Source organism: Phocoena sinus, chromosome 3 (assembly GCF_008692025.1).
Source record: "Phocoena sinus isolate mPhoSin1 chromosome 3, mPhoSin1.pri, whole genome shotgun sequence".
In the NCBI taxonomy this organism is placed as follows: domain Eukaryota; kingdom Metazoa; phylum Chordata; class Mammalia; order Artiodactyla; family Phocoenidae; genus Phocoena; species Phocoena sinus.
In genome coordinates this window covers 125,093,131-125,108,726 of record NC_045765.1, presented here as the reverse complement: position 1 = coordinate 125,108,726, position 15,596 = coordinate 125,093,131, and the positions used below count along the sequence as shown (strand labels likewise).

Below are 15,596 nucleotides of genomic sequence, written 5' to 3'. Positions count from 1 at the left end.
AGGTAGCTATATCATTTTGCACTCGCAGCAGCATTTATGAGCATTCTGATTGCCAGCAGCATTTTCAGGTTTTAAATTTCTTTTTCTAATATTAACCCTTATGATAGGTGTGTAGTGGTATCTCGTATGGTTTTTTTCTTAATTGAAGTATAGTTGATGTACAATATTACATAAGTTATAGGCGTACAATATATTGTTTAACATTTTTTTTTTTTTTTTTTTTTTTTTTTTTTCTTTTGCTGTACGTGGGCCTCTCACTGTTGTGGCCTCTCCCCCTGCGGAGCACAGGCTCCGGACGCGCAGGCTCAGCAGCCATGGCTCACGGGACCAGCCGCTCCGCGGCATGTGGGATCTTCCCAGATCAGGGCACGAACCCGTGTCCCCTGCATCGTCAGGCGGACTCTCAACCACTGCGCCACCAGGGAAGCCCCACAATTTTTAAAGGTTATAAATAGTCCATTTATAGTTATTTATAAAATATTGGCTATATTCCCTGTGTTGTACAATATATCCTTGTAGCTTGTTTTTGTCATAATAGTTTGTACCTTTTACTCCTCTATTCCTATATTGCCCCTTCCCCCTTCCCTCTCCCCACTGGTAACTACTAGTTTGTTCTCTGTATCTGTGAGTGTGCTTCTTTTTTTATTATATTCATTAGTTTGTTGTATTTTTTAGAGTCCACATATAAGTGATGTCATACAATATTTGTCCTTCTCTGTCTGACTTATTTCACTTGACATGATACCCTCCAGGTCCATCCATGTTACTGCAAATGGCATTATTTCATTCTTTTTTATGGCTGAATAGTATTCCATTCTTTGTATATACACTACATCTTTTTTATCCATTCTTCTGTTAATGGATACTTAAGTTGCTTCCATACCTTGGCAGTTGTAGATAATGCTGCTATGAACATTGGGGTGCATGTGTCTTTTTGAATTAGTGTTTTTGTTTTTTTCAGATGTATACCCAGGAGTAGAATTGATGGATCATATGGTCGTTCTATTTTTAGTTTTTTTGAGAAACCTGCATACTGTTTTCCATAGTGGCTGCACCAATTTATATTCCCAGGAACAGTGTATGAGGGTTTCCCTTTCTCTACATCCTCGCCACATTTGTTATTTGTGTTCTTTTCGATGATAGCCCCTCTGACAGGTGTGAGATGATATCTCATTGTAGTTTTGACTTGCATTTCTCTGATGATTAGTACTATTGAGCATCTTTTCATATGCCTTGTTGGCTATCTGCATGCCTTTGGAAAAATGTCTATTCAGTTCTTCTGCCCATTTTTTAATTGGGTTGTTTGTTATTTTGATTTTCTTCTTGTTTTGTCAGTGGTTTCCTTTGCTGTGCAAAAAGCTTTGCAGTTTAATTAGGTCCTACTTGTTATTTTTCCTTTTATTTCCTTTGCTTTAGGAGACAGATTCCAAAAAATATTGCTATGATTTATGTTAAGGAGTGTTCTGCCCATATTTTCCTCTAGGAGTTTCATGGTTTCCAGTCTTACATTTAGGTCTTTAATCCATTTTGAGCTTATTTTTGTGTATGGTGTTAGAGAATGTTCTAATTTCATTCTTTTACATGTAGCTGTCTAGTTTCCAAGCACCACTTATTGAAGAGACTATCTTTTCTCCATTGTATATTCTTTGTCACAGAGTGATTGACCATAAGTGCATGGGTTTATGTCTGGACTCTATATTCTGTGTCATTGATCTATGTGTCTGGTTTTTGTACCGGTACCATGCTGTTTTTATTACGGTAGCTTTGTAGAATAGTCTGAAATCAGGGACTTCTTTCTCAAGATTGTGTTGGCTATTTGGGGTCTTTTGTGTTTCCATACAAATGCCATTGGTATTGTGATAGGGATTGCATTGAATCTGTAGATTGCCTTCGGTAGTATGGTCATTTTAACAATATTAATTCTTCCAATCCAAGAACACAGTGTATTTTTCCATCTGCTTGTGTCATCTTCATTTACTTTCATTAGCATCTTACAGTTTTTCCAACTACAGGTCTTTTACCTCTTTAGGTAGGTTTATTCCTAGGTATTTTATTCTTTTTGATGTGATGGTATATGAGATTATTTCCTTAATTTCTCTTTCTGATAGTTCGTTGTTAGTGTATAGAGATGCAACAGGTTTCTGTTTATTAATTTTGTATCCTGCAACTTTTCTGAATTCATTGATAAGCTCTAGTAGTTTTCTGGTGGTGTCCTTAGGATTTTTTGTGTATAGTATCATGTCATTTGCAAACAGTTTCCATTTTCATTTTCATAAGGATTAATGATGTTCAGCATGTTTTCATCAGCAGTTTGCCATCTGTATATCTTCTTGAGTGAAGTGTCTTTTCCAAATTTTTTGCCCATTTGTAATAGGGTTATTCGTTTTCTTGATGAGTTTTGGGAGGATTTTACATATTCTAGATATAAGTTCTTTGTCAGATGTATGATTTGCACATATTTTCTCCCAATCTGTGGCTTGTCTTTTCATTCTCTTTATATTGTTTTTTTTTGCAGCACAAAAGAGTTTAATGTAGATGAAGTCCACTTCATAAATTTTATCTTTTATGGATTATGCTTTTGATACTGTATCTAAGATTATCTCTGCCTAACCCAAGGTCACAAAGATGTTTTCCAGAAGTTTTATGGTTTTAGGTTTTATATCTAGGTCTGTGATCCATTTTGAGTTAGTTTCTAATAAGTTAGCTGAGTTAATTTTTAATAAACTGTGTGTTGTAGATTTAAGTTCATTTTATATGAATATCCAATTGTAGTAGCACTAGCTTTTGAAAAGATTTATCTTTTCTACATTGAATGGCTTTGAACCTTGAATTGACCATATCTTTTTTTTTTTTTTAACATCTTTATTGGGGTATAATTGCTTTACAATGGTGTGTTAGTTTCTGCTTTATAACAAAGTGAATCAGCTATACATATACATATGCTCCCATGTGTCTTCCCTCTTGCGTCTCCCTCCCTCCCACTCTCCCCATCCCACCCCTCCAGGCTGTCCCAAAGCCCCGAGCTAATATCCCTGTGCCTTGCGGCTGCTTCCCCCTAGCTATCTACCTTACTACGTTTGTTAGTGTGTATATGTCCATGACTCTCTCTCGCCCTGTCAAAACTCACCCTTCCCCCTCCCCATATCCTCAAGTCAAATTGACCATATCTATGTAGGTCTGAGCTCCCTAATCTATACAATGGTGTATGTGCCTGTTCTTTCACAATACACTGTCTTGATTACTCTTAACTTTATACAAAGTCTCAAAATTAGGTGTGGGGAGCCTTCCAACGTTTTCCTTCTTTAAAATTGTTTGACCATTCTATATTTTTGTCAGTATGTACACCAGTGCCTGCTAGGGTTTTGAGTAGGGTTATGTTGAATATATAGATCGATTTGGGGAGAATTGATACCTTAATAGTATTGAGGTTTCCAGTCTGCTTTTTAAGATTGTCTTTGATTTCTCTTGTCAGTGTTTTGTAGTATTTAGCATAGAGACTCCGTACATGTTTTGTTAGATTTATAACTTAAGTATTTCATGTTTTTTGATAGTATTATAATTGGTGCTTTTGGGGGGTAAATTTTGATCTGTAATTGTTCAATTTTAGTACGTAGATATACAGTTGGTTTCTTGCTTTGAACTTGTATCATATGACCTTACTAAACTTACCTTTTTTGTAGGTTAGTTGTCTACAAATAGAGGCTATTTTATTTTTTCCTTTTAAATCTATGTCATTAATCTCCTTTTCTTGCTTTATTGGCCTGGCTAGAACTTCCAGTGTGATGTTGAATAGGAGTGATAGAGCAGACATCTTTGCCTTGTTTTTATCTTAGAGGAAAAACATTCAGTCTTTTGCCATTATATTAACTGTAGGTGGTTTTTATTGCAGATGACCTTTATCAGGTAAGTTATCTTCTGTTCCTAGTTTGCTGAGACTTTTGTTTATTATGAAGGGATGTTGAATTTTGTCAGTTGCTTTTTCTGCATCTGTTGAAATGGTCATATGGTTCTTCTTCCTTAGTCTGCTATATAGTGAGTTACACTAATTTTTAATGTTGAACCGGCCTTGCATTCCTGAGATAAACCCTATTTAGTTGTGGTGTGTTTTCTTTTTTTATGTATTTCTTAATTAGATTTACTAATATTTTGTTGTGGTGTTTTACTTTGACATGTAATTATATTTACTTGTAATGTCTTTTGTCTGGTTTTGCTATCAGGGTAATGCTGGCCTCATAAAATAAGTTGAAAACCTTCCCTTTCTTCTTTTTTCTGGAAGGTATTGTATGGAATTGGTGTTATTTCTTTCTTTACTGTTTGGTAGAATTTTCCAGGTAAACATCTGGACATGCATTGTTAGAGATTTAAACTGCAGATTTAATTTCTTTGATAAATTTAAAGCTATTCAGGTTATTATTTCTTCTTGAGAGAACTGTGGTAGTTTGTGGTTTTTCAAGGAATTTGTCCATTTCATCTAAGCTGTAGAATTTATGGGAATAAGTTGTTCATAGTATTCCTTTATGAGCCTTTTAATGCCTCTAGGATCTATAATGATGTGCCCTTTTTTATTCCTGATACTCATAGTTTGTCCTATCTTTTCTTGGTCAGACTGATTATAGCTTTATTAATCTTTTTAAAGAAATAGCTTGGCAAGAGGGAAGACATATGGGAACATATGTATATGTATAGCTGATTCACTTTGTTATAAAGCAGAAACTAACACACCATTGTAAAGCAATTATACCCCAATAAAGATGTTTAAAAAAAAAAAAAGAAATAGCTTGGGCTTCCCTGGTGGCGCAGTGGTTGAGAGTCCGCCTGCTGATGCAGGGGACGCGGGTTCGTGCCCCACTCCGGGAGGATCCCACATGCCGCGGAGCGGCTGGGACCGTGAGCCATGGCCACTGGGCCTGTGTGTCCGGAGCCTGTGCTCCGCAATGGGAGAGGCCACGGTAGTGAGAGGCCCACGTACCGCAAAAAAAAAAAAAAAAAGAACTAGCTTTTGGTTTCATTAAAAAAAACTTAGGTGGTGTTTTCCATTTAATTGATTTCTGATCTGTTATTTCCTTCTTTCTGCTTGCTTTGGCTTTGATTTCTCATCCTTCTTCTAGTTTCTTAAGGTGGATATTTAGATTATTGATTTGAATCTTTCCTTCTTTTCCAATACAAGCATTTAATACTATAGATTTCTAAACTCTTTTTAGCTGTAGATCACAAGTTTTGATATATTTTATTTGCATTTTCACTCAGAACAAAATATTTTCTGTTTTCTTTTGTGACTTCTTTTACTCATGAGTTATTTGGAATTGTGTTAACTCCCAGATATCTGGGAATTTTCCAAATATCATCCTGTTATTGATTTCTAATTTAATTCTACTACATTAGAGAATATAATTTGTATGACTTCACTTCTTTAATATTTGTCAAAGTTTGTTTTATGGCCCAGAATATGGACTACCTTGGTAAATGTTCTTTGTGCATTTTAGAAAGTATAAGATTTTGTTTTGTTTTGTTTTTCTACTAATGCTAAGTGGAGTGTTCTATGAATGTCAGTTAGATTAAGTTGGTTGATAGTATTGTTTTAGGTATTCTTTATCCTTGCTAATTTTCTGTCTACTTGTTCTGTTAGTTATTGAGAGAGAAGTATTGAGATCTCCAAATGTAACTGGATTTGTGTGTTTCTCCTTTCAGCTCTGTCACTTTTTGCTTCATATATTTTGAAGTCTTAATGTTAGGTGCAGCATCCTCATTTAGGATTGTTATGTTTTTTGTAGAACTGACCCTTTTATCATGTTATGTTTCACTTTATCTGGTGTAGCATTTCTTGTTCCAAAGTCTACTTTGTCTGATAATAATATGGCCACTCCAACTTTGTTTTGAAAGTGTTTGCATGGTGTATCTTTTTCTATCCTTTTCCATTTAATTTATCTATGTCATTATATTTGGAGAGGGTTTCTAGTACATAGCATAGAGTTGGATCTTGTTTTTCAACCTGATTTCACCATCTCTTTAATTGGTATGTTAGATGATTTACATTTGCTATAATTATTGATGTAGTTCAGTGTAGGTCTACCATTTAATCATTTGTTTCCTATTTATCCTCTCTGTTTTTGTTCCTTTGTTCACTCCCTCCTGCCTTCTTTTCTCCTTCTTTGGATTATTTTAAAACATTTTTTTTAGTATTTCATTTTAATTTATCTATTGTCCTTTTTGTTTGTATCTCCTTGTATTTTTTTTAATGGTTTCAGTATTACAAGAAATATACCTAACCTTAAACAGTCTACTTTGAGTTTATACTTTGCCACTTAAAAAAGAATGTAGAATCTAAAAACCATATAGGTCCCTTTACTCTCCCTCCTTTATGCTATAGTTTTCATGTGTATAACATCTACATACGTTTAAAATACCAGAAGACAATGTTCACGTTTTTGCTTTCAGTTGTCATACTTATCTTAAAGAACTTAGAAGGACAAAAGTAGTCCATGACATTTACTTAGGTATTTATTATTTCTGTTCCTCTTCCTTTATTCATATAGTTCCAAGTTTCCCTCTGGTATTATTTCTCTTCAGCTTGAAGAACTTCCTTTAGCATCAGGTCTCTTGAACAATATATGTTGTTAGTTTTTCCTGATCTGAGAAAGCCTTCATTTCACCATTGTTCATGAATGATATTTTGCCAACTCTGGGTTGATATTTCCATTTCTTTTAACACTTTAAAGACATTGCTGCACTGTCTTCTGTCCTGTATAATTTCTGACAAGAATAATGATTTGAGTCATTCTCCTTTATATGGCATTTCATTTTTCTCTGACTGTTTTCAATATTTTTTTTTTCTCTTTGGTTTTCAGTGATTTCATTATCACTGGGCATGGATTTTTTGGTTAGCTCAGCTTTCTTTTTTTTTTTTTTTTTTTGCGGTACGCGGGCCTCTTACTGTTGTGGCCTCTCCCGTTGCGGAGCACAGGCCCCGGACGCGCAGCCCCAGCGGCCATGGCTCACGGGCCCAGCCGCTCCGCGGCATGCGGGATCCTCCCGGACCGGGGCACGAACCCGTGTCCCCTGCATCGGCAGGCGGACTCTCAACCACTGCGCCACCAGGGAAGCCCAGCTCAGCTTCTTTGATCTGTAAATTCATATCTTCAATTTTGGGAAGTTTTCAGTAATTATTTCTTTTGAGTTTTTCTGTAGCTATTTCTCATCTTCTTTGGATCTCCAATGATACAGATGTTACTTTTGATATTTTCCCACCTGTCTTAAGGCTCTGTTCATTTTCTTCTGATTGTTTCTCTCTCTTCTTCAGATGAGATCATTTCTGTCTTCAAATTTACTGACTTTTACCTCTGTCATATCCATTCTACTATTAATCCTATCTAGTGAATTTTTTATTTCGGATATTGTTTTTTCAATTCTAACATTTCTATTTAGTTCTTTTTTTATAATTCATATTCACTTCTGTCAATAGTGTTTATCTTCATCTGGTGGAACATAGTTATAACAGTTGCATAAAGTCTCTGATTGATAATTCTAAAATCTGGTTCGTTGTTTTTTTCCCTTGAGAATTGATCACATTTCTCTTTTTCTTTGTAAGCCAAGTAATTTTGGATCCTGAACATTTTAAATACTGAATTGTAAGAGTCTGGGTCCTATTATAATCCTCCAGAGAAATTTTTGTTTTTTTAAAGCATACATTCAATAGGATATATTCAGACTTTGAGTTCTGTTTTACCTTCTTTGGGTGATGTCAGTAAAGTTTTCAAAACCTTTGCTGTGCTGCGTTGGGGCAGTATCATGCACGTGAGGTGTGACCGGTATTTGTGCCTATTTTTGCACAGGGATTTTTGCACAGAATATCCAGGGATCTCCCTCTCTAGCTTCTGAGTGGCAGGGGGTTCCCTTTTCCCAATCCTCTCACCAGGTAGATGAGGTTTCTCTCAAGTTGTTGCTCTATATGCCTTCTACATAGTTCCCCAAATGGGGCTAATCTTATGTGCAAGCCAGGAGAGAAAAGAGGAGGGAAAGTAACAGGAAGTCACCCCCATATGACTTTAAATTTCTTCAAGTTTTATTTCCACAAACCTCTTGCTGTTGTTTACTTTTCAGAGTCCTCAGATTGCTGCTTTTTGTATTTTGTCCAGTTTTTAGTTGTAATTATGGGGAGAGATAAGCCGTAGTGGGCTTTACTCCATCTTGATCTAGCACATTTTTGTTTCTAATTGGCATTTTAAAATATAGAAATGTGAATTATAAATATCTGTGGCTTAGGTTGTGGCTATGTTTATTTTCTGTTGGTAAACATTATTTGATATTTAAAATAACAGATTCTCTAATTGAAGAAGCTTGCTAATTTTAAATGTGGAAGAATGTAAAGCATCTCTTTTGGACAAACAAAACATAAACAGACCATTCTTACCTGTATTATTCACTTGGTTAACACAACTGATTAAAATAAACACAGATACACATACAAACCTTTTCAAAGAAAAAGTATTGTGAATGGCTTTGAAGTACTGGTATCTGTCTTGTTTTGAAATTGGTAAAGTAAAAACTTTTTTTTTTGGCCACATGGCAAAGCCTGCAGGATGTTACCCATGTCCCCTGCAGTGGAAGCATGGAGTCCTGACCACTGGACCACCAGGGAATTCCCAAACTTGAACTTCTAAAACTTGTGGAATATTTGCTTGAATTAGCTATCTTTTTGAAAAATGTAGAAAGGAATGATACATTTTATCAGTACCTTAATTTTTCAAATTATGAGTTATACCTTCTAAATTCATTAGGGCTTTTCCTTTGAAAAACAAGTGAACTTTTTAATTGAAGTATAGTTGATTTAAAATATTGTGTAAGTTTCAGGTGTACAGCAAAGTGATTTGGTTATATATAGAGAGAGAATCAAAAAATATATATACATATTTGATTCTTTTCTATTAAAGGTGTTTACAAGATATTGACTGTAGTTCCCTGTGCTATACAGTAAATCCGTGTTGTTTATTTTATATATGATAGTCTGTTAGTCCCATATTCCTAATTTATCCCTCCCTCCCTTTTCCCTTTGGTAATCATAAGTTTTCTATGTCTGTGAATCTGTTTGTTTTGTAAATAAGTTCATTTGTACTACTTGTAGATCCCACATGTGATATCATATAACATTGTGTCTTTGTCTTTCTGACTTAACTTCACTTAGTATGATAAACTCTAGGTCCATCCATGTTGCTGTAAATGGCATTATTTCATTCTTTTTTATGGCTGAGTAATATTCCATTGTGTGTGTATGTTTGTATGTATGTACATACCACATCTTTATCCACTCGTCGGTTGGTGGACACTTAGGTTGCTTCCATGTCTTGGCCATTGTAAATAGTGCTGCTATGAACATTGGGGTGCATGTATCTTTTTGAATCTGAGTTGTCATCTTTTCCAGATATATGCCCCGGAGTGGGATTGCTGGATCATATGGTAACTCCATTTTTAGTTTTTTAAGGAACCTCCATACTGTTCTCCATATGTGGCTGTACCAATTTATATTCTCACCAAAGTGTAGGAGGGTTCCCTTTTCTCCACACCTTCTCCAGCATTTATTATTTGTAGACTTTTTGATGATGGGCATTCTGACCAGTGTGAGGTGATACTTCATTGTAGTTTTAGTTTGCATTTCTCTGATGATTAGTGATGTTGAGCATCTCTTCATGTGCCTGTTGGCCATCTGTATGTTTTCTTTGCAGAAATGTCTATTTAGGTCTTCTGCCCCTTTTTTGATTGGTTTGTTTTTTGTGGGGTTTTTTTGGATATTGAGCTGTATGAGACATTTGTGTATTTTGGAAATTAAGCCCTCGTCTGTCACATTGTCTTGAAATATTTTCTCCGAGTCCACAGGTTGTCTTTTCATTTTAAAGCAAGTGAACTTTTGATAAATGTTTAGTGATTTCATTCACAAAAAGACATAAATTTAGTAATTTCATTTATATAAAGGTTAATTCCTGGTTAAATCATTTAGGGAAGCATGTTTAAGTAAATTTTATTTTTAAAAGATCCGTTGATATATGGATATGCATACTAATTAATGAGCATAATAAAGTTTGAAATGCTTATAAGGAGACTGGGAAATAGTTTATTCATGTCCATTGTTATGCCTTTATGATTTTATTTTAAAAAGATACTCTTAAAAGTAAATTTAATTTTTGCACAGAAGAACCATTTAGAGTGGCTTGTTGCAGCATCCATGAATAAAATCTGCTTGTAAATTAAAGTAACAAATTGGTCCTTAAGGTTGTATTCTTTATTGACTTTTGCCCAAAATGTCACACAAGTAGGAAAGTGATTACAATTACCATTTGAAATATCTTTCATCTTTATATGTAACAGTGTTTGGATTCTTTGGTTCAAATTTGTGCTCTTTTGTCCTCTTTACATTAACCTCTATGTGAGATTTGTTGCTTGGACAAGGGAGAATTGCATTTTAAAACTGCAGACTTGGGTCCATTTTGAAATGGTTTATCATTAGCTATTAGGATTGGACACTTGTAAACTTGAAAAAAATTTGCTTTCCTCTCTCCCTTTAAATTAGGTGCTCTGTGGATGTGTATAGTTTTAAATCCCCACTGCAAGTTGGAGCAGAAGGCCAGCTGGCTAAAACAGTTGAAAAAGTGGAATGGTGTTGATGTCTGTCCATGGGAAGATGGAAATCATGGCAGTGAATTACCTAACTTAACCAATGCTCTGCCTCAGGGTGCGAATGCTAACCAAGGTGAGTACACAGTGGTAATCTGCTCACTTTGTATCTACCTAATTGTGCATCTATGTTTATAACACTAACTTACAATAGATTTGGGAAAATTATTTTACTCACTTAAGAACTTACTATATAACTCACAGACTTAAAATATGTTTTGATATGAATGTGTGTGTGTGTGTGTGTGTGTGTTTTAAGTTTTATGTGAGACCTTTCTATAACTTTTTTTCATATTCTCAGAATGCAGATGGATATAATACTTACATATACTACTAGTATGTGTTAAAATTGCCTATTAATTATTTAGTTTGAATATATTTTAAAAAATCATGGAATGGGTGGGTAGTATATTGTAAAACAAAATATTGAGAGGCTTGAGGAGCTGTGTGTTTTTATATCTGTTGGTCAGTTCATATTTGAGCTACTATACAATTTAATCAGTTAAAAATTCTTAGTTTTAGAATATAGCAAGTAAACATTTAATGACTGGGGCTGCAGGAGCATGGGGTGCTGCTGGCATTCAGACCAGGAAAATTCTTTATTGTGAAGGACTGTCTAGCATACTTGTTCCCACCTACTGTAGGCTAATAGTGCCCTCCGGTCTTTGGACAACTAAGAAGTGCTCCCAGACATTTTCAGATAGCCTCTTAAGAATCTTGGTCTCTCATTTCTGTATTGGTTTTTGTTTGTTTGTTTGTTGTTGTTGTTTTTAAGCTTCTCCCTCTCTATTGGACCCACCCATTTAGCTCAAGTCTCTCTCATCTTAAAAAATCTTTCCTTGCCCCCATTGTCCCTGCTAGCTACCACAGAATTTCCTCCTCTCTTTCAGAACCAAATCTTTAAAGTAGTTAACTCTTGCAAATAAAAATTTCATTCACTAACTCTGTCACTCTTCTTGTGTAAGTTTGTGCTGCTGCTCCCCCTTTTTTGAGAAAACTTGGAAGACTTTAAAGTTATGATAGATGCAAGGTGGGAGTTAAATGACATCAGAAGGATTCAGGAATCGAGACTGTCATTCTGTTTTCTGGCCCCATCTGGAGTTGGTACTCCTAGAAAGAGCTGGACAATGTGCTGAGAATGAAATGTGATGTTAGCATAGTATTTTCAGTCTCTACAAAGAGAGAAAATAATATGTATTACTCCATAGGGACTTGTCCAATCAAAAAGAAGTTTCAGGCCTTGGGAAAGATGATTGTCTGGCTCTCCTTTGTCTAGAGATATTTGCCTTGGGAATTCAGTATTTGAAATCTGTCATATCTTTATTGCCCATGATGATTTTATTTAATAACTTCAAAGAAAATAAATCTAACCCTTCCTTATACCGCAAGTTTTTTTCCAGAAGCTCAGAATTTTCAAGTTTAACAATTCAACATTTATTCTCTTCTATTGCTAGAAAAAGGTATGCTTACGTCTCCATAGGCAATAAATTTTTTTTAACTTTATTATATTTGGAGTTTTCTCTGTGTTTCACTCCCCACCTGCTTTTTTGTGACTGCCATCCTAACATTTTACAGTTTACTTTTTTACTTTCCATTTGGTTGCTTTCCCCTTGGTTAAATATGAATATTCCAGAGGCTTTAGAAAACTCTTAGGAAGTGGTCCAGCCTCCGGGAAAAAAGAGTTCATTTCATTTATGGTTTGGCCCAGGGATATGAAGTCAGGACTAGTTTCTAAGGGCAATATTTACAGCTGTTGTGCCTAAAGGCACCAGGGCTCCTCCTTTTAGCAGAACACCCACATTCTTCAGAGGGGCTGTCAGAAGAGACCTCCCTACAGAGGGGCTCAGGTGCTCAACCTGCAGTACTTCTGCTGGAGGGCTGAGCGGGCTGGCAAAGGGAGAGCCTTTGGTGACAGCAGAGCCCAGCAGCCATGCCGCTGGGCAGCGAGTGCATGTGGTACAGACCATGGGCAGAATTGCATGTGTTTGCACATCAGAGTGAAAGTGAAGCACAAATCAGGCCCTGTCTTCGCTGAGATTATTTGTTAGAATTAACTGACAGCATTAGAATCCACACCCTTAGAAAGAGTAGTATGTTTGTTTTTTAAATATACCTGAATGAGAGCCTTTTTAAAACTTTTTTGGTTAAAAAACTAATATTATTTTATACTTTAAAATTTTTTACAAATTAGTGCTTATCGTTATTTATTTATTTATTTTGGCTGCGTTGGGTCTTCGTTGCTGCACATGGGCTTTCTCTCTAGCTGTGGTGAGCAGGAGCTACTCTTCATTGTGGTGCGCGGGCTTCTCATTGCGGTGGCTTCTCTTGTTGCGGAGCACAGGCTCTAGGCATATGGGCTTCAGTAGTTGTGGCTCACGGGATCTAGAGCGTAGGCTCAATAGTTGTGACGCACAGGCTTAGTTGCTCCACAGCATGTGGGACCTTCCTGGACCAGGGCTCGAACCCACGTCCCCTGCATTGGCAGGCAGATTCTTAACCCCTGCACCACCAGGGAAGTCCCTGTGTTTATCGTTTCAACAGTTTGGTTAAGATCATCTGTTTCTTTTTTCTGTTATTGCGAAAGTCAAAAAAACACAGATATCTAAGATAAAAATTGACCATAATTTTGATACTTAATCAATTTTTGTTTGTATATCTTTTTAGTCATGGTCTATGTACGTATTTTTTTTTGTTTCCATGCTATTATAGAGCTTTGTATCTTACATTTTCGTTTAAATACCAATAGTATTTAGTCTTTTTTGTTACAGTTGGTTGTATCAGACTCTTAGAGCTAACCACTGTCCTGGTGTATGTCCTGTACGTTGTGCTATGCTCTTACAGTCACATACAAACATGAAAAGTTAAGATTTTAATTTCTTCAATGGAATCATACCCACAGCTTGCTTTTATTATTGATACCACAGTGGGTCAAACAGACAGAACTCTCATTCTTCTAATAAGTGTATAATAATACGTTGCTTTCTAAAGTCTCCTTTTAATTTTAAATTCTGTTTCTATGATTTGAGTTAAACAAAATAAATGAAATTAGAAAGCTATTTAAAAATACTCGTGTGAGATTTGGACTTTGGAATATTTGATTGATTGACTATACGAAGTCATGGAACCAGTTTCTTGTTTAGTAGTGGTAGATTTATTCTGCTCTGCAAAAAGCCGTGGTAGGTTCCAAAGGCTATTAAATGTAGGGCCAACTCTTCCCATTTGCAAAGTGTCCCTCCGTCTGCTGCTAACAAGGAGTCTGGGCAGGGGCCAGAACAGATACATCAGTGTTTAGACCTCTCAAATTATGTCATCCATGCATTTTGATATGTCTGCCATTCAAATACAGATGTCTAAGCCCACCTGAGACCAAGCTGAAGTAATGTCTCTTTCTGTTAAAGACCATTCAGAAGCCTTTCAGAACAGCCTAAGTAGCTGAATTTGGAGTGAGGTTATCTGTGTTTTGATCTTGACTGCCATTGCCTGGCCGTGTGACCTTGGCAAGTCACTTTACTTCTCTCAATTTTCAGTTCCATCAGCAGAATAGAGGGGTTGGTCTAGATGAGTTTTCAGAGCTCTTCTTGATTCAGTTGTATTTTGATTTTTATGATTTCCTTTATGTCTGTGCTTAGCCAAAGCTCCAGGGAGAGGAAGATGAAACTTTACCAACTAAGGAAGCTCCAGATTTTACTTCTCATTTAGTTAAGCCTCAGAACAGTGAGGGGTGATACTTGAGCTAAATAAAGCACACATAAATAAAAATAGTTTGTTACCCTGATTGTCAGCTGAGGCTCTTTCTAAGGTTTCTGCCACAGTTTAAGGTAAGTCTGGAGTTGGGGACCTAAGGGGTGGGAGTGCAGGTAGAATTTGAACGATTTTTTCCAGAAGAACTGAATAATCCCAGAGGTTGGGGTAAAAATATCCTTTATTCCCCAAACATTTCTTTTCTCTGTCAGGTCCTGAAACTTGAACCCTCTTCGGAGTGTGTGCTTCTGCTCTTTTGTGATGCCCTGGCATACACTATGCTGGGGACATCACACCAGTCATGGAACCTGCACAAGAGTCAGGAGGCAGCCTGTAGGGGCAAGGTAAGTGCGCTGGTTTGTTTTGTAGCTATGTTGTGTGGCTTTGTGAAATGTTAAATATATGCATTTATGCCCTTTGGGATATAAAGTGACATTTAATCATTATATCCCAAGAAGCATAATAGTTTTAATTGTGCAAAACCGCACAATATAGTTAAAAAATACAACCAAAAGCACAACCCTTCTGCGTATTTTTAAAGGCTGATTGCATCTTCCTGAAAGGTTCCACGGCTGGTGTCTCATCTCTTGCATAGTGTTTGTGAGAGCTGTTGATCCCATCAGGGCAGTTCACCACAGCACCTCAGAAGTGGGGAGCAGTGAGTTTTCATGTGATTTTTGTGCCGAGTGCCTCCTTTCAGTGTATTTGGCATGGAAACTAGACTTGACGGTTCTTTTTGCAGGATGCCTTTAACCTTAGCTCTGATGGCTGCAGAGTGTTTGTGTTTGATAAAACAAGTGAGTGAATGGTGGCTCTTTGGTCTGATTTGCCTCCTAGTACTTAGGACGTGAGAATATTCACCCTTCATCCTTCTGCTTAGGGGGTGCTGGACAATGTGTGTGGGTGTGTTCATGAACATCTGGCCACAGAATGGTATGGTATGACTGATTTATTCACATGTGAACAATAGCTGACACGGCTTTCTGAATTGTGGAAAAAACAGATTCATCGAACAGGCCACATCGGACAGTGTTCACCCGAGCCATCGAGGCGTGCGATCTCCACTGGCAGGATAGCCACTTGCAGCACATTATCAGCAGTGACCTGTACACCAACTACTGTTACCATGACGACGCTGAAAACTCCCTCTTTGACTCCCGCGGGTGGCCCCTCTGGCATGGTAAGTGGCCAAA

General features: G+C 36.6%; 1 protein-coding gene across 1 annotated transcript in view; it reads left to right on the top strand.

Annotated features, from left to right (window-relative positions):
• ZSWIM6 (zinc finger SWIM-type containing 6) overlaps window positions 1-15,596 on the top strand; it is a 207,303-nt gene that overhangs the window by 171,896 nt on the left and 19,811 nt on the right. The window contains exons 5-6 of the mRNA XM_032625295.1: window positions 10,559-10,738; window positions 15,407-15,583. Of these exons, the coding sequence (XP_032481186.1) occupies window positions 10,559-10,738; window positions 15,407-15,583 (357 nt within the window). The remainder of the gene's footprint in view (window positions 1-10,558; window positions 10,739-15,406; window positions 15,584-15,596) is intronic.